This window comes from Dryobates pubescens, chromosome 10 (genome assembly GCF_014839835.1).
Source record: "Dryobates pubescens isolate bDryPub1 chromosome 10, bDryPub1.pri, whole genome shotgun sequence".
Classification (NCBI taxonomy): Eukaryota; Metazoa; Chordata; class Aves; order Piciformes; family Picidae; genus Dryobates; species Dryobates pubescens.
The window spans coordinates 7,460,207-7,488,015 of record NC_071621.1 but is presented as its reverse complement, the minus strand read 5'-3'; the positions used below and the strand labels follow the sequence as shown (position 1 = coordinate 7,488,015).

General features: G+C 38.2%; 1 protein-coding gene across 1 annotated transcript in view; it reads right to left on the bottom strand.

The window, feature by feature from the left end:
• Positions 1-27,809, bottom strand: part of HERC2 (HECT and RLD domain containing E3 ubiquitin protein ligase 2) — a 118,901-nt gene that overhangs the window by 70,180 nt on the left and 20,912 nt on the right. The window contains exons 4-22 of the mRNA XM_009905424.2: positions 17,700-17,919; positions 16,019-16,119; positions 15,138-15,294; positions 14,090-14,200; positions 13,581-13,752; positions 12,848-13,021; positions 12,209-12,397; positions 11,392-11,543; positions 10,514-10,671; positions 9,960-10,073; positions 7,878-8,129; positions 6,456-6,649; positions 5,712-5,912; positions 4,833-5,061; positions 4,615-4,739; positions 2,649-2,827; positions 1,119-1,303; positions 625-780; positions 161-346 (exon numbers count right to left, since the gene is read on the bottom strand). Of these exons, the coding sequence (XP_009903726.2) occupies positions 161-346; positions 625-780; positions 1,119-1,303; positions 2,649-2,827; positions 4,615-4,739; positions 4,833-5,061; positions 5,712-5,912; positions 6,456-6,649; positions 7,878-8,129; positions 9,960-10,073; positions 10,514-10,671; positions 11,392-11,543; positions 12,209-12,397; positions 12,848-13,021; positions 13,581-13,752; positions 14,090-14,200; positions 15,138-15,294; positions 16,019-16,119; positions 17,700-17,919 (3,255 nt within the window). The remainder of the gene's footprint in view (positions 1-160; positions 347-624; positions 781-1,118; positions 1,304-2,648; positions 2,828-4,614; positions 4,740-4,832; positions 5,062-5,711; positions 5,913-6,455; positions 6,650-7,877; positions 8,130-9,959; positions 10,074-10,513; positions 10,672-11,391; positions 11,544-12,208; positions 12,398-12,847; positions 13,022-13,580; positions 13,753-14,089; positions 14,201-15,137; positions 15,295-16,018; positions 16,120-17,699; positions 17,920-27,809) is intronic.

Genomic DNA, 27,809 nt, shown 5'->3' with positions numbered 1-27,809 from the left:
CTACCTCTATACATAACTTTCTTAAGAATTTATTGACAATACTGCCATATGAACTGTAAAGCAGAACTGCCTTCCTGAGAGTAGTTCATAAACAGTCATCATTTTTATACAGCTACTTCACAAAAACATAAAAAACACTCCATATGCTGCTAGTACATACCCATTATTCCTGGCCATGCTAAATCCTCATTGTCATCCCTTTCCTTTCCAGGGGCTAAATGGTTAAATCTATCTAGATGTTCCAGCAAGCCAGCCAACAGAGGGATAGCACCAGCTTCCTGCATTAATCCAGCATTTTTACTGAGTAGCAGCACTATAGAGACAACCAATTCCGGAAGAAGAATGCCTAAAACGTGAGGAAGGGAGGGAAGAGAAGGTATTTAGATTTAATTCAAGACCTGCATTTATAGCATCATTGAAGTAAATCGCTAGGCAATATATTCTACCTTCTGTTACTGCCTTAGTACGAAGTTCTTGCCTTCCTCATTTACCCTCCTTTTCTCCCATCAAACAAAAGATTAAAATGACTCATTTTTAGTTACTTAAAACTTCTAAGAACAGCTGCAATATAATTTTATAATTTCGTGGAAGAGGAGATAAGGAGGATGGCATAGGAAAACCTACCTGTTAAATCACCATCCACAACACGAGATACTTCCGCAAAATGCCTATGACTAGTAGAAGCAATGCTGATAGCCACAGGAAGTATATCACCAATGTGTGTGCACAGAAGAGCAGTGTATTTCTTCAGTAAAGAGCCAACACCTAAGAGGTCAGGACCTGAATAAAAAGGAGGAAGAACACAGAAAAAGTCACAGTCATGTTTAAGAAAGCCTTCAAAAGCTGACAAACTCTTCTGAAATGCAGCATCAAATGAAGAACCCACATTTTCTTAAACTTTTATAAAATTTATAGAAAGTATATTATCTAGATGCTACCTTCCAAAGAGAATTTTTCCTTTACAGAAAACAATTTAAAGAAACTACTTTAAACACTTTTTAGACATACTCAGCAGCGAGGCTGCAAAATGAGACAAGAAAAATTAAAATAAGACACTGGTATCCTCTAAGAGGTATTACAGAAAGGGAAGCTGCTTTTATTTTTAAACATTAACTTACTGTATGCACCAGGGACCTGCCCAACACAATCTCCTGGGTAAAGTTTACTAACAAGCAGACGCTGGAAACGGAGCAACAAGTCCAGAGAAGCAGATCTCTCTTTGTTACTGTGTTCATGGTCCATGCAGGAAGAAATGCGACGAGCAACATCTTTTAGTTTGGCTATTGTCTGTGAAGCGATGTTCCTAATGGGTATAAAAAGTATTATCAAGTACTTAAAGGGAGCAAACAACACAGACAGTCTACAGCAACACAGACTAAGAAACTTGGAGGATTTCCCCCTGTTTGCAACATAGTACCCATACAGTCAGTGGTTTTTGTGGGGGCATTTTAACAGGATCATAAGATACATGAATTTTGCTCTTTTAGCATTAATCACTCAATACAAAAAACAATCTGACAATTTTCACTGAAAAGCTGTTGAAAGTAATAGCAGTACACAGTCAGTGAAAAAGGAGGGGGGAAAAAATCCCATAATCACCTCCTGTTACATATATTATGTATGAAATAAAGCTGCAGTTGACAAAGCAGCTTTCTCTTTAGCATCCTATTGGTCATGCATTCACAACTGTTCCCCAGGGTCAGGAATTTAAAGGTCAGGTTTCTTCTCCACTTACAGACATAGCTAAAAGCTCCTTGAGGTAAAATATTCAATTCTAAAAAAAATTTTGCTAATTCTCACACAGGCTTTTGAACATTTGTTGCACAGACTTTCAGAGCACAAGTATCAAAATCTATAAAAGTAAGACAGTAAGTCCTTCTAAAATCAGGTAATTAAGTATAGAAGTTTTCTCCTTAGCAAGCATAAAATTGCAGAACTACACACAAGAGGAGAGGAGGAGACAAGGAGAATGTGCAATGTTTTTAATTCTGAAGAGCTGAAATGCTAGCAGAAGACTGTTTGACAATCGAAATTACACATCTTTACTTATTGTGGTGGTTTGAAAGGAAAGGCTCTGCTTTCCCTCCCCCACTGAGAAAGAGACCACGGCTAAACCCAGTCAGAGAAATGAGATTATATTTTACAAGGAAACAGATTCTATGTAACACAACAAATACAGGTATTTTACAATATATACAGGAATATACAGCAAATGAACTCAACCAGAAACCAGACCCCCCACAGAGGGGGCTTCCCCCTGTGCCCCCTTCACCCCCCTACCTCCCTTCTCCCCCAAAAGAGGTAGAAGAAGAGACGAGGATGGTTAGCAGGACAGGGAAAGAAGCGGAAGGCCTGCTACAGGGAGTTAGTTAGTTCTTATCTCTTGGCAAGAAGCCCAGAAGCAGATCCAGCCGACAGGGACAGCGAAGGAAGGAAGACTGAGAGAAAGGTCCCAGCTCCCCTGGGTCCAATCTCACCTCCCACCTTAACTTGGCCAATGAAATTCGTTTAGAATACCAAAATATTTTATAAACGTTTAGCCAGTGTGCCCCTTTCTTAAAGGCACAGCGTCAAACGGCCACACTTATTTCCTAAAGCATCTAAACAAATCTCCTGTACCAAAATAAAAACCAATTCAAAATAATTACCTTAGTAACTGCTGAATTAACTGAACTAATGGTAAACTTTGTTTTCCAGCAGATTCATAGATTCCAGTATTAATAAGGTCTTTGTCCAATGGAGTCCTGCTCCTGTGAAGTGTTGATGCATTTGCTTCTTGTTCATCAATTTCTTTTTCCTTCTGTGCTTCTTTTTTCGCTTCAATATCCTAAAAAAAGTAAATCATGTTTAAGCAAGCACACAAACTGCCACAGTGAAAATGTTATGAAGCATTTTATTAACCAATATTCACAATAAAAGTATTGAGTTACTTCCGCCTATGCCAGAAATGAAACAGTTCCTGCCTATATGCACCACATATTCCATAATCACCACATGGGCACACCTTTTAAAGACATACATAATAGAGAAAGGAAGGATGGAATGTGTGTTTGCGTGTGAAGGGAAACAAAATCAGACAAACTCCAAGTTCCATTTCCACCAATGCAAATTAACAACTGATTTCTGTTCTATGTTTATAGATGTCAGTAGCTACTGCACAGTGTACAAATGGAGGCATGCTTCCTCTGTATTTATCAAAGTAACAAATCCAGTCCACTGCAGAAAAACCTGAGTTAGATTTGTTGCTGAGCTATAGTCATACAGAACTCTATGGAAACAAACTGACTCAGATTTCAGACAACGTAAATTAACCTGTGTGGTGCTGAGTGCTGCCACATAGATTACTTCCAGCATATATCTGAAGTTGGTTCCAGCATCCCTGGCCTACACTACAATGTAAATCATTGAATGGATTGGGTTGGGAGGGACCTTAAAGATCATCTAGTTCCAGCCCCACTGCCATGGGCCGGGACACCAGACTAGGTTGCTCAAGGCTCAGTCCAACTTGGCCTTAAACACTATAGGGAGGGGGCATCCACAACTTCCCTGGACAACCTGTCCCAGTGTCTCACCACATTCACTGTAAAGAATTTCTTTCTAATATTCCTCTTCCAGCCTAAAGCCATTCACCTCACTCATCCTGCTGGTTATACTTTTTGACATAGCCCAGCTGACAGTTGGCTTTCTGGACCACAAGCACACATTGTTGACTCATGTTGAATTTTTCATAAACCAACAACCCCAAATCCTCCTCTCAAGACTGCTCTCAAACCACTCCTTGCCCAGCCTTCAATTATGCCTGGAATTGCTGCAATTCAGGTGCACAATCTTGCACTTGGCTTTGTTGAACCTCATGAGGTTGGCACAGACCAGCCTCTCAAGGCTGTCCAGTTCCCTCTGGATGGCGTCCACACCCTCCAGTGTGTCAACCACAAGACTTTAAGAAATCAAGAAGAACTGAAAGTTTTTAAACACAACCAAAAATTCTAATGCTATATGATACATTAATGTAATACTGAACATATGCATTTTCTCTGCATCATAAGCTTCCCTATTTACCAAAAATGAAGAGAAACTAATGAGGAAATACACTTGCAATAATAAAACAAGTCAAGAAGCAAGAAAAAAAATATGGTTTTGTTTTCACATTTATGTTTACATAAATACAGCAAGTTAAGGCAGTCTGTGCATAGTCCATGGCACAGTCAGCATCTGTCAGACGTTTGAAGCAGTCTGAAATGGAACCCATGAATATTTGGGATGCTGCAAAGAAGTCAGTCATCTTGAATTCTTAAGAATAAGGCTGAAATTTCTGATGGAAAGATATGGGTGAATTCAAGGAAGTGAAGCCAAGAATCCCCCGGAAAGGTATTAAATGCTTTATAAAATTATGCCCCAGTTACAGAGGCTGATGCAAAAGTTTGTTACCATTGTTAAAATCATCACTCTAGGCAGCAAAACCACTCTATCACAAGGAGTGTATGATTCATGCTTCCATATAAACACTCGCTCAAGTTTCAGGTCACAAGAGGATAACACCAATCCACAAACTTCAAAAAACACTTAATAGATCTTATTCTCTTTAAACAGAACTGCAAAGCTGTTGAAACATACCTGAATTTCTGCAGTAATAGCAGCATTTAGTGCAGACTCTAAGCCTCCATCAGCCATCAAGCTGCCCACCAAGAGGTCAATCATAAATCTACGGCCTGGACTTACATTCATTTCATTTCCTGAAACTAAGAATGCAAAAAATTATTGATGAACTAGAAATGCAAGCACAAAACCCACAAAACAACAACAACAAAAAGGTTTAAAACCTTAGAACCAACCTCCACTGGGTAAGAGCGCTGAGAGCGCCCTAGCCCGCTCTTCCGCTGTTGGCAGCAACACAGACCATCCACTCTGCAGCACTGCTTGAGCGGCCGATTGCACGGTATTAAGAACACCTGCGTTGCTGGCTAATGTTACCACTGTCTGTTTCAGGCTATTGAGCAGGATACTGCCCAAACCTAAGCCAAGGCATTCTGGATCCACCTGATGACTAATGGCAGCATGAAGCTGAAAAAACAAATGGGGGGGGGGGGAGAAATTGCAATTAAGAAAGAAGTGAACTTGAAGGGGGGAAGAAAGAAAATTCCTGGAGCAACTGAGTAAATTCACTGACCAAGATACCAACTTTCATCTGTGTAAAATTAAAACACATGCTGAATTTAAACTACTATTCAAAGATTATGAACTATATTTCACTATATCCCCTAAAACTCCGAATCATAATAACTTGAAGAATAACCTAACCTGTTTCTACTTCACTACAGTATGCCAGGAAAGTAGCACAACTTCAGTGACTGTCAGATACCTTCTAAGGAGGATGCTCTTAGAAATGCTATTTAAAAGTCTTAAAAATTTTAAGAATCTCTGAGTGTATATGCTTATTGACTGCATATAAAATATACATCCATTTATGTTTTGTTTTTATAGTTCAATTTTTATAGGGCCCAAAAAAAAACTGGGGGGGGGGGAGGGGGGTGGGGGCGGAATCACCAACCACTAGCTCCTGGATTTCAAAAAGCAGAAAGTGATCGTGTACTGATTTCACTTCTTCAATCATTACAAATGTTTTAAGGCACATGACATCCACTATTTAATTCAAGCAACTTAGTAAAACATTTAACTCAGGGACTATTTAATGCATAAGAAATTGAACATACCTGAAGCCTTAAAAGGTTTAATGTTGCCACAGCCATACACTCCTTTTCTTGAGGAGGAGGCCAGTCAGAGGAGCCATCCATTCCCTCTGTCACTTGTTTTAGTAACAGATCCAGCTGCTCAAATGTCATGGGGCAAACATCCACCACAAAAGGCAACCGTAAGCCTATGGACCACTCTGAACATGATGACCAAGCAAAACTCTATAAATGGAAACAATATAAAAAGTTCAACAGTTATTTCTCAAATTTGACACTGATTAGAAATAGTAGTGTACAGGTAAGATCTGCCTTCAATGCAAGAAGCAGAAACACAGTATCAACACATTTGTTCAAGAAAGCCCTCCGTTCTTATCCTTATAAATAGACATAAAACCCTTCCAACTCCAGGAAAAAAACCCTTCCTTATCGCATTTTCCAAAGTGCTGTTAAGCCAATTCAGATACCTCACTATTTCTGCTGCAGGAAACATTTTGATTCACAATTCTTCAATTGCTCTACCAGATGGAAAACAAAATAGGTGAATAGCTACTTCTCAGAACACCTAACAGAGGAAAAACCTGCCATCCCTTGTTGATGAGGAACTGCACAAGACTTGTTTTTCCAAAGCCTTCTTTTATTCAAAGTAAGAAATAAGAACATATAAAAGAAACCCAAATCACGTAAGCACAGAAAGAGGGGCTAGGATCACTGTGCAGAACTAGTTTCAGTGACAAACTGTAATTAACGCTCCAAAATAACACTTACCTGAGCAGGTCCACAAGCAATTCCAACAATATGCTTTCTGTCTAATCCTGGGAGAGCTCTGGGCTCTGGTTTGGTGACCCGCAAAGTATCAAAATGTTGACACTGATCATTGCTTCCCCAGCTGTGAACTTCACTATCTTCAGTCAGTGCTAAACAGTGGGTAGATCCAGCTGCCACATCTATCACTTTTTTCCCTAATACAAAAAAAAAAAAAGACAAATATTGAAAACACAACTTAAAGATCACAATCATTATGATCATCAGAGGTAAGGAAAATTGTGCTAATCGCAACCATACTTGGCATCTGTAAAGTGTTCAAAGTCTCACCTTTGCCCTAGTAGAGCATTACAAGAGTGCAGGAAAAGATAAAACAAATAAATATTTAAAGATTTTTAAAAGACTGTATGGATTGTCCTGCTAATGGTTCTAAACAAGTTTTGATAAAGTCTAGTGCATGCAGGTGACTCACCGGGTGCTGTAGAAGTGACCCTTTCACCTTGAGACCCTGTCTGTACAGGCACAACCCATGGCGAGCTGTGTAGGTAGCTCAGCCCTGAGCTGTCCATAAGTCATAGACCAAACAGTGCACAACTGAGCCAAGCCTTGAAATACCACAATAATATTCCCTGAGTCTCAATTCAAGCCACTACACTGTTGCCCAAGAAAGAGAAGGTAAGGGGTTCCAGTGTTGGTTTTAGCCAACACTCCTGTGTATTCAGACAACTGTAAGATCAGCCGAAGAGAAGTAAAAGAAAAGCATGTAAGTGAACTCCACCCATAGATAAAGAAGAAGAGGAAACTCTATGACGCTGCCAGACATAAACATGCCAGACGGTGTAATTTGCTCAGGCAAAGTTTGGCACATAGTCACATAAGTCAGGGGATAAAAGCCCTAAGATTTGGGTTAGAAACCAGGAGCTGCCTCTCCAGTGCTACACCTAGCCTGCACAAGACCCTTCTGCCTTGGTCAGGACACCAGCCAAGAGAACACTTTCCTGGGATCGAGAACCCTTACCCAGAGGGTTAAGCAAATATTTAGCATGTTCAAGGTTGTAACCTTGGGTTGCACATGTATCGTTCGGTGCACTTTGTAGGTTGCTACAGTATATTCTTGCTTTTAGGCTGTAATAACACATTCTTCCATTTTATCCACAAAGATGTGTGACAGTGGCATAGTTAACAGGCCCAGAACTGAACAAAGACAAGCAGCATTAAAGAAGTCCTAACATAGAGGAAGTCTGCTAGAATTTTAAAGGTATGAACACAGAAGCAATGGGAAATGTGCACTATTACCTTTTTCAACTCAATCAGCATAAAACATGACTGAGTACATGGGCCTTCAGAGTTGAGACCATTAGCACTCGGTAAAAGATTCCAACAATAGCAAAAGAACTTTGGAGTATTCCCAGCTACGATAATTACCTTTCAAGCCTTCCAGCAGTTTGGGATACCGAACATGCTCCTCTGTTCCATGCCCAAGTCTCTGATTGTCACCTTTTCCCCAGGTGTAGACCTGGCCATCTTTGGTTAGAGCAATAGAAAACTGACTGCCACAGCGTACTTTCACAATGTCCAGATGTTGAAGTTTTTCAATTAACTTAGGAGTCTTGCAACCATCACTGCCTCCTCTTCCCAGCTTTCCATAATCTCCATCACCCCAAGACCACACTTGGCCTTTAAATCAAGAGAAAGAAACCAAAAAGTACTTATTTTGACATACAATAATGACATATTTTGGGTTGCAGTTTTAGGCTAATGCCTAGGAAATTTTCCACAGATTGAGTAGAAAGTCATAGAATGTAAATAAATTACCACTGGATGCAAAAGAAAAATAATTATAAGGTCTAAATAATTCCATTGGTCTGATAACTAATAAAGTTAGTTGTATAAACTTTTTCCTTTTCTCCATTCTTCACTCTAGCAGATACTAGCTGGTTGCTTCTGCTAGCTTGCTGACTGGCTGTGTTTCTTTGTTGTGGCTACATACTAACAAGCTAGTCTCTGCTCTTCTCCTCTTTTCTCTTGTCCCTTGTACAGCGCAAAAGCAGGGCCCAGAGAGGGGGAAGCTATTGATAGCCCCCTGGTTTTGTCCAGGGGGGTTCTTGTGTTGTTTATAAATTGCAAATACACATAAATATTGTATATTTTGTACACATTCATTGCATTTCATATTTTTAGATTGCAGTTTTGCATGTAAATATAGTTTAATTTGATTCCATCTGAGCTGATCTGGTGGTGTCATAAAGCCACCAGTCTTCACAAGCTAGTTTTTTTAAAAATGAGGCTCTCTAGTAAGCACAACTTTTAGATTGTAATTTAGGAACTAACACATATTAATTTCTAATTGTTCATGAAAATAATAGGAAAGATAAGATTTGAAGTTTTCACATTGATAAAACTTAAGTGTAATACATAATACACAATGAGAAATCATCAGTGTACAAAATGTTCTTCCTCAAAACTCATGAAATATAGGATCAAGCCTGATCTCCAGTTAAAATCTGCCTTCTATTATCACAAGGTGTTACTTATAAGAACTTGTAACATCTTTTTCCACATCAAATGGTCACGTTGTCAGCAAAACCTGTTTTAAATTTAGTTCTTGCCATTCAAACATTTCATGTTCTTTTGACACACGTTACTAAATCTAAGCCCTGATGTAGGAACTTAGACATAGTCAAGTCATCCTGCATAATAAAATTATGGTTCAAGAACAGTAAAACCATGCATGTAGAACAAAGAAAATCTTGGTTTACTTTCTGATGAATTTATGTTCTCTACTTGCATAAGCTGGTCTCCAAGTAACTCTGATAAGCAATGTAGGCATGCAAGAAGACGCCGAAACAGAGAAAATATAAGGGGGTTGGGGGGAAGCAACAAACCACCCACAAAAATCCCCCACCTAAAATGGATTTCCACTACCTGAATGAGCAAATCCTTCAGCTTTTAAATGCTGCATATCACCATTACCAACTGTATTTTAAAATAACAATTAGCTTCCAATAACCATCTGCTTTCTAAGCTATGACTCTGGGAATTAACCTCACAAAGTGGAATTCAGGTTTTGAATCTGTCTCACCCTAAGCATCATGCTCAGATTACTGGGAAGCAGAATTTCAATATAACCTCTCCCAAGGATTAACACAGGCAACTCTCCTACTCAAAATTCTGGCTATTGTGACAATGTGAGTTATTTGCACTTATGTAATAATAAATAAGATTTAGACTCATATGTACATATACATAATATTTTTGGGTAAACTGAAACACTTATTTGCATACTAGTAATAAATATATTGCATAGAAATATATCTGCATACATAATGCAAAAATGTATAAATGCACATATGTATTCCCCTTCCCACCCACCCACCCCCCCGAAGGAATTTCAGCTTCAAATTCTTACAGTTTGAGCCACTAGAAGTAATCATATCTGCAGTATAAACTTCATTGGAATGAAAGGAAGAAAAGATAAGCTTAAGTATTAAGTTGCATTTTACTAACCGTTTTCAGTAACTGCAAGAGTCTGAGCATCTCCACTCCCACAGGAAACATCAATAACTTTGAGTCCTTTCAGCCCTGTGACCAGCATTGGGATGGTCTGATCTTCACTAGAACCTTCAAAACAAAGCATTTTTGTGAGAAGCAAAACTAAGGAGGTGTGGTAGATTCTTTTGTTTGGGATTTCTTTGTTGCTTTTTATTTGCTTTTGGGTGTTTTGTTGGGGTGTGTGTTCATTTGGTTTTCTTCTCAGATTTGAGCATCATAACTAGTAAGCTCCCATATAATTTCTCAGGTATAGATTTAACCCCATGAGGTAGTATTTGCTTCACAAGGAAGAGAGATCAGTATAGAATTTTCTTCTCTATTCTGCTGCTTACTTTCACATATAGAAATGCAGTGGTTTTGAGACAATCCCTCCCACAACTATTTCAATTCCTGCTAAACTACATTTGGTTCTCAAATCAGCTTTAGCTAAGTTGGATAGAAGATCATTCATGACAGGCACTAAACAATTGTTTGACAAATTGCTTACTTCAAGATATCAAGTAACATACCATGACCAAGTCTCCCATAGTTTCCTCGCCCCCATGTATATAGTTCTCCTTCAGCAGTAACAGCTGCGCTATAGGTGCTTCCACATGCAATATGAACAACATGTTTCCCAGCTTGCTTTCCAGATAAAGCAGATATCATCTTAGGTTCCTCCAGAGGGCTAAAGAGAAGGTGACATATTTCAGAAAAGGTGATCTGATGAGTAGATGATAAAATGTATGACATCCTCGTCAGGCAACAATTCTACCTGCAAACCTCATGAGACTGAAGTATCAATACATAAGTAGAGCCATAAAAATTAAGTTCAGATTGTTTAACACACAAGCCACTGAAGGAGTGTCTGACAACTATTATTTCCATTTCCAATTAACATAGTGTTTATTGAAAAATAAATCAATTATCTTAATTACTACATCTGAACCATTTCATGACACTGCTAACTCTTGTGTAGCAACACCCCTGCTTCAATAGGGAATTCAGCACTGCAGACACTCCCAACAGTATACCCATATAGAAGACTTCTCCTATACAAAAGCAGGAAAGTAATGTTACTGCTTAGCAAAGGGGTAAAAAAGGAATTATATAAGCAACATGACTGCATAGGAAATGACATCTGAATCAATGCTGGTAGAGCAAAATTCATTGAGGATTCATAAAACAATGCAACCACTACTACACCCTCTATCTACAAGTATTTCAGAAAGAAGCATTAATACAAAACTGGGAGGATTATAGGCAGAGAATATATGCAGGGAGAATGTAATTTCTGTTCAGTAACAGAAATGAATGTCAAATGCTGAATGTGCTTATATATATAACTAAACAGTTTTTACAACAAATTCACAACACTGGTAAACAAATGATTGTTTTTATTACATACACTGTATCCCCATGACCTAGTCTTCCACCATCTCCACAACCCCAAGAGAAAACTTCACCATTTGCTGACAAAGCAAGATAGTGATGCCCATCTGAATGTGCTGCTATCTTCACAATATTTCTGGAAGCTAGACTCTGCACCAGCTGTGGTCCCTGTGAATCAAACAAAAGCAGTACACTCACAAAAACTGCTTATATTTTCCATCACTTGACTATATACAGGACAACCAGGTAATGTTTTACTAAGGTTTTGTTTTTGGTTTTTTCCTAACTGTTCATTCAAGTTAATCAGGCAGAGGTAGAAAGGAGGGGGGGGAAAAAAAAGATCTGCTATTTCAGTCTTACAACACCACCACCACTCTGAAGTTGTTTTGTTACCATCCTTATAAGGCCTTCAGTATCAAAGAAAATGGTGTTCATCTTATAGGCAATTGAAGTGACAAATGTCTCTGTTACAGTATGGTTTTGTTTGAGAAACTGCATAGTTTGGACACAGTGTTACATCACTGAAAGTAAACTCCAATTCATATCTGCCGGTTGTTAAGTTGTTGCAAGGCCAGCATACCAAGGAAAGCAATTATCATTGCATTCATAACCTCTAGCCTGATAGAAATTACCAAAATCAGATGCATTTCCTCAAATCAATATAAGATATGAAAATTGCTCTTTCTGAAACTTCAAAAGCTGACAAAAGAAAGCATGCCTCTACCAAAGTATGCCTCTATCTACTCTTCTAAAATACTGCAAGGGAGCAGACTTACACTCTGAAGTAATATAGAAGAGAATGCGTTACTACAAACATGTAAAATACCACTCACCAGGGTATCACTGTTGTATGCTTGTGTATAGACTCGTCCATTCCTAGACAGTATTAGAAAACGTTTCTCTGCACAGGCAACTTGAACAACTCCAAGATTGGCAAGTCCTTCACACTGAATTGGACCATTCACGTTAGCATAGTATTTCCAACCTATCAAACCCCAGGCAATGACCTCTTGCAGAGACCCCTGACAAGATAAAAAAATCTGTAAGTACTAATTTTCAAATATGCAACTTAATAAAATGCATAGAGCAGACCATATTTTAAACCTTCATATGCCAAATACACTCAAATCTGTGACAGTAATTAATGCTACTGGTCAATAAAGCAAGCTGGGAAGTTTTGGGTTGGTTTTTTTTTTATTTTAGTTTTAATATATCAGACTCCCAACATTAAAAAAAACAAAAAAAAACCCCTCTGGACTTGAATATTTACTGTGATAAACACAGGGAAAAAAATACGGTAGAATTTGCCAAGAAGCAATGGTTCAGTAAGCATCAAATAGTACTCCAAGGCTGACAGAGCACTGATGAGACAGAAGATATTTAAATAAGACAAATTTAGGCAATGCAAGGAAATCTGAAGAGTTAAACTTTTAGGAAAACATCTTACTAAATTTAACACTGCAAACAGTTACCTTATGAGATGTAGGAGAGCTGCACTGTGGAGGCATACAAGGGGTGGCTAACCGATCTAAATGAGCCATGACCACTACAGCTGTTTGTCTCAGATCAATCGCTAGCTCATTGTCCTGTGGTAAAGTCAGATACCTTAGAAAACTTTCATTTGGACTCAGGGGGTAAGTCAGGAGCTACAAAAGAAAAAAGAGCAGTCAGAAGAATGTTCAGGGTATTTCCATACCACTGTCACATACAGATACACAAAGTATTTTAGATAGTAATACTGAGTATCTGCACAAGTTCAGGAGAAATCAAATTAATTCTGCACATCCTCTGAGAAAATATAGTCTCATCATGAATAGAACGTTACAAGTATAATAAAAGAACTGATTAACTATGTTTTAGCAACCTCAATAATAATTACTAAGAGTCAGAGTACAATTAACTTCAAACATAACTAAATAAAAACAATGCTAGTATGCAGAAAATTTTAACTGACCACATCTCTAATTACTGCAAAAGCATTAACACTGAAACACAATGCTTACATTAACCACACTGTGACATTCCTCCTCCTACCTCGAGAAACTCAAAGGTACACATACCAACCTAAAAAATGGTGGTGTATACACATCTTAATGGAAAACACTATTCTAAATTTTGTTTGGATCGTTTTATAATTACTTTAGCTAGCCAAATGAAATTTGATACTAACATAATGCCCCTTTCAAAAAATCCAAAGGTGAGTACCTGAATCTCTTCCTCAGTATTGGGCACATCTTTATTACATATTATACTCTGAAATCTTTGTAGTAAAGGTAGAAGGGGTGCACTTGTTCCCTGTGCAGATCGCTCATTATCTGTCTCCCTCGTTCCATTATCCCAAAGTTGAAGCAACAACATAACTGCAGACAACATTTGGCTGAAAGAGGAAGTTGACATCATCTATGAATAAGCATTCCTAAAAACATTATTTTAGGCTATCCATACAATGAATTTTCTACATTTTTAAGTTCAGCAATATCAGATGTCACAGCTTTGAATTTTGAAAGTATTATCAAATAACAAAAAATGGGTTTGCAACCTAGCTCATGTAAGATGCTGTTTGCCACTTCATTACTGAAAAGGTTCACATGCTTTGAACCACAACTATGATGTTAAACCCAAAAACTGAATGCTGAAGAAAAATGAAGACAGGCACTCCCCAGGCCAGGCTCCAACAGAGATGGTTAAAACATTAGCATACTTATACCTCTCACCTTAGTGTACCTCTCTGCACTGCCAGTTCTAGCAATATGGCAAGTGCCAAGTGCTGGTCTTGCAATGGAATGTTTCCTGGCCCTTTGGTACTGGGAGTTCCATGCACATCTCTGTTTAAAAGTCAAACAATATACATTAAGAAGTAATTTGAAACAATATATACTTGCTTACAAAAACCGCCTACAGCACACCAAGTACCACTAAATTCACAGCAAAATATAAAATTGGTGATGCAAACAGTTGAGGAAAAAAAACCTGACATATTCCACACAAGATCCATTTTTTGAGTGACAGCTAGGCTTTAACACTGCCTCAAGCTTCCTTGTCTACTCTGTGACTCTATTAAACATGGTAAGAGTATGAGAAACATTTTTCACAGATGGAATTCAAATATTCTTTATAATATTCACTATAAGGATGCACTTCCAATATTTAAAAGGCAATTCATTTCTAGTAACTATTGCAAAAGAGTAACTTTAAGCCTCCTTAAATAACAGTGGAAAACAGTGCTTGATGTCCAACATGAGTTCACTTTCCTTCACGTACACAGAAGCCTGCATTATTTTACTGTACTAGAAAGGCACAATTGACTGTACATATACATTGCATTACCAGACCACTCATCATGGTGGATTCAGTTTACATGAATGAGACACTACTTTCAGGTCAATCTATAGAATCATAGAATAAACAAGGTTGGAAAAGACCTCAAAGATCAAGTCCAACCTGTCACCCAAGACCTCATGCCTACTAGACCATGGCACCAAGTGCCACGTCCAATCCCCTCTTGAACACCTAAACATCTACATGCACAATACTCAGACTCTTCTTAAACAATTAAAATAACTACCTCATATTTTAGAGCATAATTTCAACAGTCCAGTATTTTTTGCTTGCTTGTATACCATTAGAAAAGGAAAGCAATCTTTTTCATTTTCCATAAAATATTTTGTTTATACCATCAGCTGCTAAGAGACGTACGTTTGCCATTTAACAGCTACTTCAGCAATGCTCAAAAAAACCCCAAAACAACAAAAAACAACTTACCCAGTAACAACAGACCTTAGGAATTTAGTAGCTCTTTCCACTACTTCCAGCCAGACAGAAGATACAGTCCCTTCATCAAAAAGGGAGGCCTCTGGTAGAGCTCGGAGTGCATCAAGTGATTCCTGTAACAATTCACTACACAGGTCTGCATCTTCACCTAAAGAACACAGTAATAGTGGCTGCACTCCCACACTTACAGAAGTTACATGTTTGTATACAATGTTTTGTGATTTTTTATTTATTTTTTTAATCTCAAGCTTACTTAAGTTATGTTATAATATGGACAATTGTCACACAAACATTTTACTGCAAGACCTCTGAAGAACAAAAGAATAGACTTAGAAAGGTGACAACTCTTAAACCATTTCTTCATACTATGCATCTGCTGAGGATGTCTGCTAGGACTGGCTGGACAAAGAGTGAGGCAAACAGCTGCCTTCTGAACAAGAAGTGCAAACTGAGTAAAACAGGCAGGTTAAAGTGGCTGAGATGGTATCTCTGCAAACCTCTGCAACTTGACAATCTAACCACAAGTTTCACACTACGATTCCAAATGCCTTTTCTAAGTTGCCACATTCATGTAGTAATATAGTGTATAGACTTTGTCTGGACAATACATTTACCTTTTCTGAACGTGGCATTAAAATATGTTCTCTTCATAAAATCCCAATTTGCCTTCCTAAGCATGAAAGTAGTCCAACACAACACAGTATTGGTCAGCAAGAACATTGCTGGGCATAATACCACATAAAACACAATTATGCAAATCTAACATTTATAAATGTATAGTTCTAGGCAATTATTTAATACATACAGATGCTAGAATGAATCATCTAGCTTCTAATACGAAACATACACAATATGCTACAGGGTAGACCTACCTGACCTCCAGGCTCTACGAAGGAACGCAAATGCAAATGAAAGTGCTGCTCGGGATCCAACTCGTGCAAGTCCTTCTATACCTTTGCCTACAGGTCTTGGGCTAAATAATACATTTGAATTATTAACTATTTGTATAACATCAATATTCAACAATTGGATAGTTTAGATACATGCATATATATAATTACACATTTTTTATTTGCAAAGAATTGTAATTGTCTCCTGAGAATGAAGGCGATCAACATCAAAGTGTCAACAACTGAAATTTAACTTCAGCTGCTTCAAAGGTTCAATCCGCAACAGCAAAAAGCTTCATGGTGGAAAAAATACATTGGCATAATTGCCATCAAGAAGATGCCTATAGTTACTCAGAATGAAGTGATGATGGTATATTCAAAATACACAGATGTTAAGACACTTCACGTACTCATTTACTCAGGAAGTTTATAATTCTAGTTAATTTAGGCTGCATATACTATTTTTAGAGGTTGTTTTGTTTTTTTAATGTATCTTCAGTTACTGATAATTAATTCCATCAATTTTGTCATTTCTTGTCTTTCCATTCAAGGATCAAAGTTACAAATGTCTCTTTGCAGCTTCTGTATTGGTGTGTGTAATAGAAATAGTTTGACCTTTGTTAACACACATTGGAGCCACATACATTTCTGTGGAATTACTGAGATTGTTTGCATAAAAAGAAAAGTTAAGTAAGCTTTCCTTTGTACTTAACAACAGAGTCCCTACTGTTTCTTCTCAGAAAGACACAAACTCTTTTTAATCTCAGATGAGAAGAAAGTTAACTGCTCAGGATTTTTCAAGAGAGAAAACACTTCAACTGGCATTTTTAGCAATCTGATAATTTAAAAATACCAGTGTTCTTTTTGATCAGAACTAACCAAAAAAACAAAAAGAATAAGAATTCAGAGAACAAATTGTTCACAGAAAGATCATTGTCAGAAATCCAACCCTGTAATTACTGGTCCTGTTATCTATTTATTGTCTCTTCTCATTTTTTAAGCTCAAGAAAATCTAACAAAAATTTCCCTGACTGAACTGCTCAGTTTGTCAGCCATCCACCTTGTTCAGCTTGTATGTTCTGTGTTTTAATGTTTCTTATTTTTAGGTCAATAAGCTATTTAGACATGGAAAGTAATCAGACCATTTCCTATTCAGTTAGTTTAGTCCTCCAGAAACAGTTTCATATAAAATGTACACTTAGAGCATTTCTCACCCATGCTAAGGAAAACTATGATCAACTTTTATGTATTTGAATTTTTAAATTTGTTGTGTGCCTTAACTGAACAAATATTGACCAAAAATAAAAACAACCAACCCTCTATAAGCATCATTTCTGAAATAGGCTTCTCCATACTTTCTAGCTGAGTAGAACAAAAGGGATGCCTCAACAGAAGTACACTTATAGCTTAAAGAATAATACCTAAAGCAATGCATTACAACAAAAGCTTAAGAGTATGAACAGAGACACTATAAGGAATCATCATTCAAGGAGGAAAACTATGTGGCAGCTAACACCACAAAAAACTGTCTTAAAAAATAAGAAGTGTTTCTTTACTGATAAAGTTTCGCGAGGAGGAAGAAATCACATTACACTCTCACACAGGGTGACAATCTTTCTATGACTTTCCTAATACATTAACCTATCCATGTATGTGTTCTTACCTTTTCTTATCTACAGCTGGCAGAGGAATACTGCTGCTTTTCCATTTGACTTTGACATTCTCCTGAAGAACTGTTCTATTCAATGCAATGAAATATCGTTCCAGGATAACTAGCCTCTGCTTTAGCCTCATAGCTGAAAGAGCTGTTGTAGCAGTTTGTGCAGCCAGGGTTTGCTGTTCCCTCACTAGTACATGAAGGCACTCCTTCAATTCATTCACATCTGAAAATAAGAGAAAAATATCATTTTATGGGTGTTTAACTTTGTTATATACTTTGTCAAGAGAAATCAAGACAAACTGAAAACTCTGAACCAGCCAGAATCTGAACCTCAAAATGCAGTGAAACTCCTTATTACTGTACCTAATGCACACATTTCTAACCCACAGTATTACATAATCACAATCATACTTAATAGCTCTATTAGATAAGGTGTATCATCAAAACTCTCTTTGTGAACACATCTGAAGTTCTGTATTTTATGTCTAAAAGGAAAACACTATAGGAAATACTTATGCATTAAAAAAAAAACAGGCGTTAGCAAATTCTTATCATCATTTGACCTCAAAGTCAGACTTCTCCTAAGTGCACCTAAACTTAGAAGTCCCCACAAGGATACACTTTCATTTTGCACTGACACACATTATCTTAAGTTTCTCAGAAGTTACAAAACTGCTCCCAGAAACTCTAGGATCACTGCCAAGAGTTTCTAAACTTTTGAAACATACAATGTCAGAAATTAAAGATGCTTTCCAGTACTATTACCAAATAGAAGATCTGACTTACATACCAACACTAGAGAATTACTTCTTCACTAACCAGAAAACGTAGTGAACAGCTCAAAGTCCTAGTATTCTAACAGCACATGGTATCAAGTACAGCATCAACCACACAAGAGGAAAAAAAAAGGAGGCAAATAAATGAACAAAGCACAATGTTTTCAACTCAGAAAAAACAAACCCTGAGGTAGTGTAATTTTGCATTCTTTTACATTCTGTAGTCTTAATTCATAGGACAAACATCAACAAAATGTATGCTTAAAAGGGTTCTTTTCTGTCTTTTCTGACCCTTTATTAGCAGTCTGATCACTGGGCTACCCTACTCCGCACTGAACGACTGCACTTGTCCCTAAGCCAATCACGTTTGTTGCCTGGCTGCTGCACAGTACCTTTGTTTTCACTTACACCTGACTAAGGGGTACAAAAAACCCCATATATCTGCATGTATTTAACAGTGTTTGTGAGAAGACAGGACACAACCTTAAAAAAAGAAAAAAATCACAACAAAACAAACCACACAAATCAAACTTTTTTTTTTTTTTTTAACAGCTGCCTCCAAGATACAAAAATTTAGGCACACTTAACAGTAATCTCTAGACTTGAAAATTGTATCTAAGGAGGTGTAATGGTTTTTGCAGCTGTAACCTGATAAAGCGTATCAAAGTTTTGTCCTGAGTCTGCAAGGCATCTTTTCTAACCCAGCAGAGAATTCAGTGGCCTTCTCTGCCACCAGATCACATTGCACAGTCACTTAGCAGCCATCACCCCACATTTCACTGTTTCATAACTTGTTAGATTCCTTTCCCTGAGACAATTTACATCTTTCCACCTGACTATGAGGAACAACATTTTTCAACAAGTAAGAACAGATTAGTAAGTATTTCTTGCAATCTAGACCATTAGAAAAACCCACCCTACAAACAGCTATTACACACATTCATGACTCAAGTATAACAAACAAGCCACAATTACTTTAATATTAGCCCGACAAAACTCCTCTAAGAACTCTATAGCATGTTTGAATATCAACAAGTTCCATACATACAGCTACTTCAGATCACATTATAAAGCAACACTAAAATAAAAGAGATGCTTGCCAAAAGCATGTTTGATTTTTTTGGTTTGGCTTTTATAATGTTCCTTAATGTTGTGGCCATATTAAGTTTACTTGGAAGGTTTAATGGATGCCTGTATCAACACTCAGTCTAAAGCTCTGGTGTATCTCCAGGCTGATTATAGTATCAGTCAGGGTCGGAAGGGACCACAAGGATCGTCTAGTTCCAACCCCCCTGCCATGGGCAGGGACACCCCACACTAGATCAGGCTGGCCAGAGCCTCATCCAGCCTGGGCTTAAATACCTCCAGGGACGGCGCCCCAACCACCTCCCTGAACAACTCATTCCAGGGCTTCACCACTCTCATGGTGAAGAACTTCCTCCTCACACCCAGCCTGAATCTCCCCCCTTCCAGCTTCATTCCATTCCCCCTAGTCCTATCACCACCTGATATCCTGAGAAGTCCCTCCCCAGCCTTCTTGTAGGCCCCCTTCAGATACTGGAAGGCCACAATTAGGTCACCTCAGAGCCTTCTCTTCTCCAGACTGAACAGCCCCAACTCTTTCAGTCTGTCCTCATAGGAGAGGTGCTCCAGCTGTCTGATCATCCAGAATGTCCATATCCCTCTTATAACAGGCGCTCCAGAACTGGAGGCAGTACTCCAGGTGGGGTCTCACCAGAGCTGAGTAGAGGGGGAGAATCACCTCCCTTGACCTGCTGGCCACACTTCTCTTCATGCAGCCCAGGATCTGATTGGCTTTCCGGGCTGCAAGTGCACACTGAGAGCTCCTGTTGAGCTTCTCGTTCACCAGCACCCCCAAGTCTCTCTCCTCCGGGCTGCTTTCCAGCCAGTCACTGCCCAGCCTGGATTTGTGCCTGGGATTGCCTCGACCCAGATGCAGGACCCTGCACTTAGTCTTGTTGAACCTCATGAGGTTGGCTTGTGCCTGCCTCTCCAGCCCGTCAAGGTCCCTCTGGATGGCATCCCTTCCCTCCAGCATGTCTGCTGCACCACACAGCTTGGTGTCATCAGCAAACTTGCTGAGGGTGCACTCAATGCCACTGTCCATGGCACCGACAAAGACGTTGAACAAGACTGGTGCCAGGACTGATCCCTGAGGGACTCCTCTTGTCACTGGCCTCCACTGGGACATGGACCCATTGACAGCCACTCTTTGGGTAACAGAAAAGCTAGAAAAGGAATCAACTAAAACTGTCTTCACTTTCTATGAAGAAAAAGGGTTGGAAAGAAATCACTTTTCATGTGATTAACCCTAAGAAGAATTTTACACAAATAAAGGGGGAAAAAAAGGAAAAAAAAATCACAATGTCTTTACATTCAGGAACAAGCAACAGGAAGATCTGTTCACTTATACTATTTCCAAATACTGAAACATCACATGCAAAAATATTTTTTTCTAATAGAAAATATGATTTTGCCTCACCGAGATTCAAACCATATAAAAACCACCTGCAAGAAGCATAAACACAAGTTTGATATATTTGGTTCTGGTAAGACGTGGGGTAATAGCTTTAAACTAGAAGAAGCTAGGTTTGAATTAGATGCAAGGAATTCCTCACTGTGAAAATAGTGAGATGCTGGACCAGGTTACCCAGAAAAGTTCTTGGTGCCTGCTCCCTGGAATTATTCCAGGCCACGCTGAATGGGGCTTTGGGCATCCTGGTCTAAGTGGAAGGTATCCCTGTCCATGGCAAACCAGATGATCTTTAAAGTCACTTCCATCCCCAGCCACTGTATCAAAAATTCTTTTCTCTTCCACCTTCTCACCTTGCCTTCAAAATCTCAAGTGGCTAAGATTTTAGAAAGGCTTTCTACCAAAATTAAGTATTTCCCCTCTTAAATATTTTATACATACTTCAATATTTCAAAAATGAAAAAGAAAGTGAATATGCAAAGTGTCATAAAGGCTGGAACAGTTTAAACTAGTCTTACAACTCAGATATCAAAACTGGACCAAGGACTGTCTTGTTTTATTAAAAGTAACATGATTTTAAAGTGAGATGTATCTATTCACTTTCTCACTTTAAATCTTCTCTTCTTACATCAGTAAGTTTATCTTTACAGAAATTCAGCTCATTTGTAGAAAGACTTAAATATATCTGGGAATGAATGCAGTGAAATTGATTTAAATAAATCCTCAAATCTGAACACTTATTACCAATGAACTAAATAGACTAATGAGAGAATAGCTTATTAATAGTAACGATTCAAGTTTCATCTGAGAAGGCTACAAACAAAACTCTTCATATGCCATTACGCCAGCCCTTGATGCTAACCATCTCTTGCAACACTTTGCTTTGTCAATTATTTTGTGTAAGTGGGAAACATTATTTACCTAATTTGTACCTACACTGTAAGGGTTTAAGCCATACTATACAAAGAGAAATCCTCAAACTACCATAAGCAGAATATTTGTTAACTGACAACTACAGACAGGTATGTTTCTGAATGCAGCAGAGAGAGATAATGGGTTTACAATCTTGTATTAAAATTTATCATCTCTTTTCCTCCCCTCAGCAACTAACATAATTGCAAGGGCTTACTACTTAATTCTTCCTGACCAAAGTTGTCTGCATGAGAAGGAAAAACAACAGTACCATTTAATGCAGATCATCTGAGAGAAGAGAGTGAAGAAGTGAGATGTTATTTTGGTATTCCAGCAAAACCAGAGGTGCAAAACAAGCTGTTGAAGACAATGGCTTCTTGAAGCATCTCAGACACAGCCAGACAACTAACCAGACACGAGTTTAAGACAGGTAGCCTATCCAAGGTATGTTTGCTCCTGTTTCAGAAGCTTAAAATAAGGAAAATTTTAAAGAATAATGGTAAATGGTTTCTTAATGCTTATTTCATTAGCTCTTGTAGGGAGCACCACATGCTTCTAACTGGTAAATAAAATACCTTAAAAATTCCAAAATCAAACTGAAAAAGTTACAAGGACTTTGGTTGAGTCACAAGCTTTAGTACAGAGAGACTTCAGATTTAAAAATTCAAATAGCATTTGGCAAGAATTTACTGTTATAATGAGCCCACATTCCTGTCAGCAGCAGAACTAATGTGCTCTAATTTCCTAGAGATTTTTATATTTTGTCTCCTTTCTCCCCTTCTACTTCATGGTATTTCCATCAAACAAAAGCCAGACAGACAATGCACTTGGCTTAACAGGCATCTAATGATCCTGCAAATCTTTGCCACAGAATGAGAGGATTCAACTGTTACAGGGGAAATATAAAATGTTATCATGTACACATCATTTCCTTCAGAAATACAGCTAAACATGTTCCAAAATTATTTTATACCAACAAAGAATGTAATTCCTAAATGGCATTTAGCTTCCTTCTGTCTGCTACCCTGTTCAAAAGATGACCATTAGCAGACCTCATCTTATTAGTATTCAGCAGGAGAAATAATGAATAGTTGCATGCACATTCAGAATGCATCTCATTATGTGGCTGGGTTTTAAACTGTGAGCAAAACTTGTTGAAACTCATGCTCAAAATAGCAAGAACTGAGACTCCTGTGTGTGTAAAAATACTTGGAGCTAGACAATAGCTTTCAAGTTGGGGGACGAGGGGAAAGGAGGCAAGTTAAAATCTGTTCCAAGAAAGTAAAAACAGAGATGAAGGAGCTCTGAGAAATGTAAAGCAGAGGAGGTCAAATTTCATCCTTTGATTGAACCCTTCTTCTATCAGCACGTCTAAATCTAAACTTAAAAATACTGATCAAGAAACATCTTTGAAGTAGAAAATGTGACTATAAAGGAGATGAAAAACAGTTTTTCAATGCCATGGCTGCTTTTAATCACTTTTGTACACAGTACAAATTTAGATTTAATCATGTAACTAATAGCCCTTACATAATGAAAGCTCTGCATTGTGATAGCTCTCACAAAACAAGCAGAGAGATTCGACTGCTGTTCATTGTGACATATATCTCAACAAAATCTCATGGGTAATTTTAGCCTGTTCCATTAGGTATTGCCACTAAAGCACTTCTTAGTGAAATCAGCTATAGTAATATCAGAAAAACAAGAGGCAGCACTGTCTGTAAACAAGGTCTCACTCACACGGAAACCCTAGAATTGCTACATCATGACACTGATTTAACAACAATAGCTTAATTCACTGCTAACATAAACCAGATCTCACTACACGAGAAAACCATATTCCCATTTCAACTGTATATTGCTTATTCATTTAGTGATATTTGCATTATTTCCTCATTTACTTTTTGTCCCACAGGGGAAACAGAATAGTAGCACTGCTCCTAAAACTTTGATGTAGAAAGTACCATTTTCTAGTCAGACTGCAATTAAGATGAATTTGAACTAACTTTGTAAGCAATATTCAGTATCTTAAACACATGAAATAAGAATAGATTACAGTGAATTTGAATTACAAGATATTTAACAGTTTAAGTTTTTACAACAGTTGAGGAATTTCTAGTTTATTAAAGAAATACAAATTACCTGACCTCAAGTGGTATTAAATAAAAAAACTATAGTCACAACATGAGCTATACAATTTTAAGCTTTGAGAGAGATTTAGCCAGGGATTTTCCCTAGGTTTAAATAAACAAATCAACAAAAAAAACCCATAAACAAAAAAACAACCAAAAAAACCACATACAACCAACTAAAAGAAAGAAAGAAAAAAAAAGAATATAAAAACCCAGGATTCATCTAGAAGGAAAGCTGCACTTTTGGATGATGTCAAAAAACTCAAATCTCTCTGACTTTACATCTACAAAGTCATGGTCGTTGAAGACATTTCTAAACACCCAATGGTGATATATATTAAATCCTAAGGGCTAGAACCCTTAATACTGATCAAGACACGTATGGAATGCATCCAGGAATACAAACAAGCAGCCAGTATACACCTAGGAACAACAACAGTAGCAAGTCCCACAGACATTCGTGTGGATTCCTCTGCATGGGTAGATTCCATATATGCATGAACTGTGTGGAAATTAGACAAGTATTTAGGTCATTAGGACTGTTGGTACTACATCAGTAAAGACAGTGCCTGCATACTTTCTGCAGTTGGCTGTCAAGTGAGCAATAAAACAGTAGATATGCACTGATAAGCAAGGGAGACAAAATCCCAGGTTTTCCTGTTAAAGCGTCTCCAAACAACCTTACATTCAAGAATGAGATCTTGGCACTACAGTAGAGCAGATCACAAAGAAATTGGTCTGCTGCTGTGGAATCTCTGTTGCCACAGAAGTTTGGCTCAGACAAACAGTTCCTCTGCTACCACAGAAGTTTGCCTCCAACAGACTGCTTCTACACTCCCCTTTCTTTGTATTCAAGCACCTATGCAGTTCAGACACTGCTGGATACCCACACCTGTGCCAACTCAAGATAGCTGCTTTGCAACTGAGCCTGTACAAACAAAGGTGAAGTAGCCATCACAAGGAATATTGGGGGTGCTCACCATTTCACAACCACCACACCAGTATGCACAGGTACCCCAAGAATGACTCACCTAAACTGGGGTCCCAACATGCCTGCACTATCACAGAGGTGGCATGCAACCTGCTCTGCTGTGGGAACACCTCTACCAACCACCCCTAGGCAGGGAATAAAGGGAAATTCTGGAAGAAAAGGCAGCACCATGAACCATTGGAGTGCACCCACTACCAGTAAGACATCAGCCACATGGGACACTGCTGGAACTCAAGAGTGGCGATACTTTTCACCCCTGATCTCACCTCACTCCTCTCTCTTACTCAATCTCTCACATGCTCTCTCTGGCACATAAATTGCCTTTCCTGCCTTATGAACCACCGTATGATCAAATTGATCTGCACAAACGTGTAATCAGCAAACTGCCAATCATTCTTGTAATCAATAAATTCCCAATGACTTTGGTGTCAGCCTGTCTCACTCATTATCTAGGTATCACTAAAGAGTCTCCTGCAAAGCCTTCCTCTGAGATCAGGTCATGACAACTGTGTAACAGCAGCTGGAAAAACAGGGTATCAAGATAGACTTTTTGAAACGCATGAGGTAACCACAACTGAAGCAGTATATATACAGTTCCCAAGCCACCTTCCCTGGCATGAAAATACAGGGCAAGGAAAGAAAAGAAGAAGAAAAAAAAAAGGAGAGGAAAGAAAAAAAGAGAGAGGGCGAGCTAGGGAGGGGGCGGGAGCGAGGGAGGGAGTGGGAGCGAAAAAGAGAGAGAGGAAAAACTGTTTAGAACAGCTTCTGTATGCAAAGAAGTTGCATGAAGTAAGATCTTCAGTGAGAGAAGGATACAACTGGGGAGTGACAGAATTCTTAAAACACACAAAACCCATCCCATCAGTGCTGGAGAAGTAAAGTAAGCAACAATGACTTGCTGGCTCTTTCAATGTTAAGAACAAGAGGGCATTAAATGAAAACCACAGAAGTCAAAATCAAGTCAAAGACTAGGAGGAGTCCTCTGATAGAATAGTCATGCAATAAACAGCTGAATTACAAAGCTCCTTGCTACTACATATAGTTGTGCATGCTAAAAGTTCAGAATGTTCAAAAGAGACTGGACACATTAATGGGGGGAAAAAGCACACATATGTTCCAGCAAAGCAAAACAGGGGTGGGGACCCTAAATATACATTCACATAACCCTATACCACCACATCTGGCTCAATGTATATTCTGGCTACAACTTATGTGTCATAAACACAGGACCTTATTATTCACTTGGCTACTGCTATTTATGCTGTTGCTGTCAGGACACTAGACTAGACTGTCCTTTTTTTAGACTCAGCATAGTCAGCCTCAAGAACATCATCACTAAGAAAGGAAGCCCAAGGAAATAAAATACTGCTCTATTTTCTGTAGATTTTGAACAACCACTTTTTCTCCCTATATCCAGGGCTGAACAACTCTATTTCTGACCAGATCACTCAATATGATAAAACCCATATAGTTTCAGAAAAGAAAACTGATGGAACTAGTAAAAGAAGATTTTTAGAAAGAATCAGAACTGGTAAATGAACACACAGCCTAATAAGAACAAGACGGGAGGAAGATGTCTTAAAGAAACACTCAGCACAAAGTAGACTATAAATGAATCAATAAAGAGCTGAACATGAATTAAATACTAAAATACAAGAGAAAAGGATATACATCTTAAAGTCAAATAATGATCTACCCATGTATTTATTACTACCATACATATTTCATACAGGTCTTGTCATAAGACCACCATTCTAAAATTAAAAAAAGAAAAAGCTATGACCTCTTTGCCCTGTTCTGGCAGAGCAGTGATCTCAGCATAAATTACAACTAAAGAAAGCATTCTGCTTCTCTGAATTTGTGCCAGGATTACGAAACAAGTGTGGGCCTGGAGGAGGACAAACATTAATGATCCTCAACACAATTTATCAACAGAATTTTTTGTGCACTCTCAAAAATCTCTCAGCCCAAGGAAGGAGGAATGTCACACGGCCTACTGACCTTCATAAGCTATTTCAAGAGTAAGTATCCATATGCGTACCAATAAAGAACACTATATTTAAGCACTCAAAATAAATATAAGATAGCAAGTTATTTCTTTCTGAAAAAACCAAATGCACATACCTTGCATTTTTATTTATAAAACCAACTTTTTTCTTTTTTCTTTTTCTTTTTTTTTCCCCCCCCATTTTTAAGAAATAATTGGAGGGCAAACTTAAATATGACCCTCATCTTACATCTCTTCAATGAATTCAATTCTCACTCCTTTCACTGTAGTGGAAACTCTTTTCATTCCTCCTACACTGCAAAACTCTGCCCCACTACTAGAGTGACTGCACATCCATCTGTCCTCTCAGCCTTAAGAAAGGAGAGCAAGCACAGAGCAGAGGGCAACAGATTGGCAGCTGACCTGTGACTCTACTGAAATAAACAGATTCCCCAGCAAAGGGGGCTACACAGATGCAGATTCTGGTGCTGAAAAGACAATACTTTCCCCAGAGATCTAGCTTTTCTGCATGAGGGGAAAGGAAAAGGGCTACAACAGAGGTCTCTGAAGTTTGTACATGCCAACATCTGAACCAGAGAATATCATGCACCAGAACTACAGAACAAACCGCTGAAGTGAAGGTTTTTCTGATCTGGTATTTTTAAACATTGACAATTTTATACAGCAAATTGCTGTTCTACAGTAACAACAGCCATGAATTTCAACTGGCTTCAATATTAAAAAAAACCAAGAAACACAGAGTTATACATGAAGATGCTAATAGAAAACCAACTTTCCTACTGCCATCATAGGTGAGCTTA